Source organism: Cupressus sempervirens, chromosome 10, assembly GCF_028749045.1.
Source record: "Cupressus sempervirens isolate cs-2001-9-10 chromosome 10, ASM2874904v1, whole genome shotgun sequence".
Taxonomy (NCBI): Eukaryota; Viridiplantae; Streptophyta; class Pinopsida; order Cupressales; family Cupressaceae; genus Cupressus; species Cupressus sempervirens.
Window position 1 is genome coordinate 133187618 of NC_143127.1, and position 3324 is coordinate 133190941.

At 34.1% G+C, this 3324-nt stretch overlaps 1 protein-coding gene across 1 annotated transcript; it reads left to right on the forward strand.

The window, feature by feature from the left end:
• Positions 1–854: 854 nt before the first annotated feature.
• Positions 855–2716, forward strand: LOC149532969 (transcription factor MYB1-like). The gene is made up of 3 exons (XM_089806763.1): positions 855–1032; positions 1267–1396; positions 1961–2716. The coding sequence occupies exons 1-3, from the start codon at positions 891–893 to the stop codon at positions 2571–2573; spliced, it is 885 nt and encodes a 294-aa protein (XP_089662889.1). The 5' UTR covers positions 855–890; the 3' UTR covers positions 2574–2716.
• Positions 2717–3324: the final 608 nt, after the last annotated feature.

A 3324-nucleotide genomic window follows, 5' to 3' on the forward strand; every position in this document is an offset into this window, starting at 1 on the left:
TTCATATATTTAACAATTGAAATAAAAGATTGTAGACATGATAAAACAGGAGATATTGTATCTTATATATTTGTCTTGATATTTTAAACATTTTTAGAATTGATTTGGTATGTATCATTTTCATTTCAAAATTTAATCACTCTTCTAGTGAAACATCATACTTTTTCAATAATAAAACTATCAATAAATGTTTTATACTTAATTGAAACTTTAAAATAATAAATAAGTAGGTGAAAAGTCCTATTAGGCCTGACTTGGCGCATCTAGATCTTCTAAATCATAAGTCCAATTTTGTCCAATGATGACTATTAGTAAATGTATGATAGACTATTAATAAATAAGATTCCAAGTTTTTAAACTGTAATTGAAAAATACCTATGACAAAACAATAAGAATTATGATGGTTGTCAACAGGATCTTTTATGGTTGTTACTCCATTGTTGTAGAGGGCCAGCCCCCTAGTTTTTTACTGTTTTTTTATAAAAAACAATAAGAATTATGAAATCCCCTATTGATAATGAAGTCATTTCCCTAGAATAGATTTCGTTATCAGTGATTTAAATTAAAAAATACTATATTAGATTTCTTTATCAGTGACATTGAAGTCTTCCTGCCAATCTGCATTGGAGCATGAAAGTATTGAGAAGTCCATGGTTTCACAGAAGCAGTAGTAAAAGAAAAATGTAGTCGTTGAGCTCATAAATGTACCTCGAATAGAAGGCCCCATGGAAGTCACGTTGGATGTATTTTTCAAGGAAACCATCAATGTCCGTTTGTCACGTGCCCATCATTTAGCGGCTAAATTTGCATTAAACTAGTTTAATGATCCCTCATGCTTTGGTTTATATAAAGAGGGTTAATGTAATGAGAGAGGCAGGAATTAGAATTAGATGAAAATGGGCAGAGCTCCCTGCTGCTCCAGAAACTCTGACCTCAACCGTGGGGCTTGGACTGCCCAAGAAGATCTCACTCTTTGTGAATATATCAATACTCATGGGGAGGGAAGATGGCGTTCAATCCCCCAAAACTCAGGTGAATTAGTAATCCCTTTCAAAGATATTATATTTCTACACTCTATAAGAATAGTCGTGTATATTTTGTGTAGTATCAAAGTTTTTGTTTTATAAGCTCTTTACAATATTTTCTCTAGATCATCCCATTTTGGAAAAGATTTGATATGAACAAATCTTTATTCAATTGAATCTATCAACTAGTCAACTATTTTGAAGTGACCCATCAATTGCAAATTTGCCTTGCGTATTGCAGGTCTGAAGCGGTGTGGAAAGAGTTGTAGATTGCGTTGGTTGAATTACCTACGCCCTGATCTCAAACGGGGTAACATTTCACCAGATGAAGAGGATCTCATAATAAGGCTCCATGGGCTTCTTGGCAATAGGTACATCTTGTTAATGAAGAGGACTTTTAGATTGGATTGTCAGTTCTTGTATTCATTTTCTGTCCATCATATTTTGGGATCTATCATTAGATTGAACTACCGGGACGAGAATATAATTCTTAGATTAATGGAGTAGTTCTACATTGATTACTTCATTCCGATTGTAGTTCGTAGATTTTATGTAAAAAATTAGTATAGCATCTCTCTTATGTTGAGATTTTTCATCTCTTTGAACGCACTTATGTCTTTATTTTTTATTGTCCTGATTTTCCATCTCGTCGAACTCTCTTATGCACAGATGATAGTTCACAGATTGTAAAAAGGAAAAAACTGCACAAAATAAAAGATCTAGAAATATAAAGAATATGGAAAACTGCTATTTTTAGAAATATAAAGAATATGAATAACTGCTATGTCAGAAAACTAACTGATTTAGAATAGACAGACTGAGAAAATGGGCATCAATTTTCGTTGTCAAGATAATAACTTATAGAACTATAAACATGATCTGTAATTAGCACATATTTCCGAGCTTATATTTACATAATCTTGATGATATCTCAGGTGGTCACTTATTGCTGGACGGCTGCCAAGTCGAACAGACAACGAAATAAAGAATTACTGGAACACTCATCTCAGCAGAAAGATTAATTCGCTGCCACAGAAGAAAACACTTCCCAAATATGCTTCTCCTGATCCTTGTGGTCGCGGGCTCCAATCCTCTCCAGTTAAAGTCACAGCAGTGAGAATTAAAAAGGGCCGCGGCAGACATAATAGTAGCTCAGGTATTTCAAACCTTCAAGAAAATGGAGTTCCACAAGCCATACGGATGTGCAATTCAATCATGAAAGAAGACAATTCTGAGAGCATCGGTATACCCATGGACAATAATAATGATAAATCACAATCTCGATCTATGAAAATGGATGAACAGATTCAAACCCAACATTCTGAGCTCTTTTCTTCAGAATTTGATGCATGTACACTTACTGACATGACCCAGTTATTAGACCACAATATACATGCGAACAGTTATGGAGGTAATGATGAGGAAGAAAATAGAGAAGGGGATTGGGTAGAGGAGCTACAACAGCAACAGAAGTCATGTCTACAGTGGCTTAGCCTACTCTTGGAATCCGAGGAAGATTGGGAGGAAAGAAATATGCGAGACTTGTGATTTTGAGGAATTACTTTGCCTTTTTTCTTTCTGAAAATATGTATATATTTTAATTACTAAGATCTGACGTCTTTATTTGTGAAAATTAATATAAATTGTATTGGAGGGCACTTGTATATATTTTAGAAAACAATATTTGATTATTTGGGTCCCCGCCTATTATAAATGAGACTAAAATTATTAGAATAATAAGTTATTGTAGGATCAAACAATGGGCTTGGTCCAAGTGACTAAAATACAACACAATAAAGGTGAACCACACCTAAATTTTATACTACTAGTTAAGAGTTGTAATCAAGACAAGGTTCAATTGAACAGTTTAAAATTTCTGTATGAAAAGAAAATGACCTTTTTCCATACAACAGTCCAGGACGGAACATCTTTGAATAATGAGAAGCATTAGATGAGTCCAACAAGGAAGCCATTGGATTCAAGAACGGAATCTAAGAGCTTGGAGACAACAAATCAAGAACCATTCCATACCATTTTGAGAAAAAGGGACCCCTTATGTTATGTTATACAATAGTTCAAGAAGTAGCATCTTTCTTTGAGGACGCAAAGGGAGCTTTATTGGTAGAACAAACACAAGCAACGAAGGAGTCCAACTCAACAAGGGAATTTGACACCTTAGAGACAAGACTCATGTAGTTCAAAAGTGTATTAGTTATATAATTGCTTTTCTAGATTAAACTGTGCATGATTTTTTCATCATCATCTTTTCAGATCATTCTACACCGACCATCATCAGGAT

Bases quoted from the DNA above. Each gene is read 5' to 3' on its own strand.
- LOC149532969 (XM_089806763.1), top strand. From the start codon at position 891: ATGAAAATGGGCAGAGCTCCCTGCTGCTCCAGAAACTCTGACCTCAAC. The intron at 1,033-1,266 runs GTGAATTAGTAA...TGCGTATTGCAG, and splicing joins TTCAATCCCCCAAAACTCAG to GTCTGAAGCGGTGTGGAAAG. The intron at 1,397-1,960 runs GTACATCTTGTT...ATGATATCTCAG, and splicing joins CATGGGCTTCTTGGCAATAG to GTGGTCACTTATTGCTGGAC.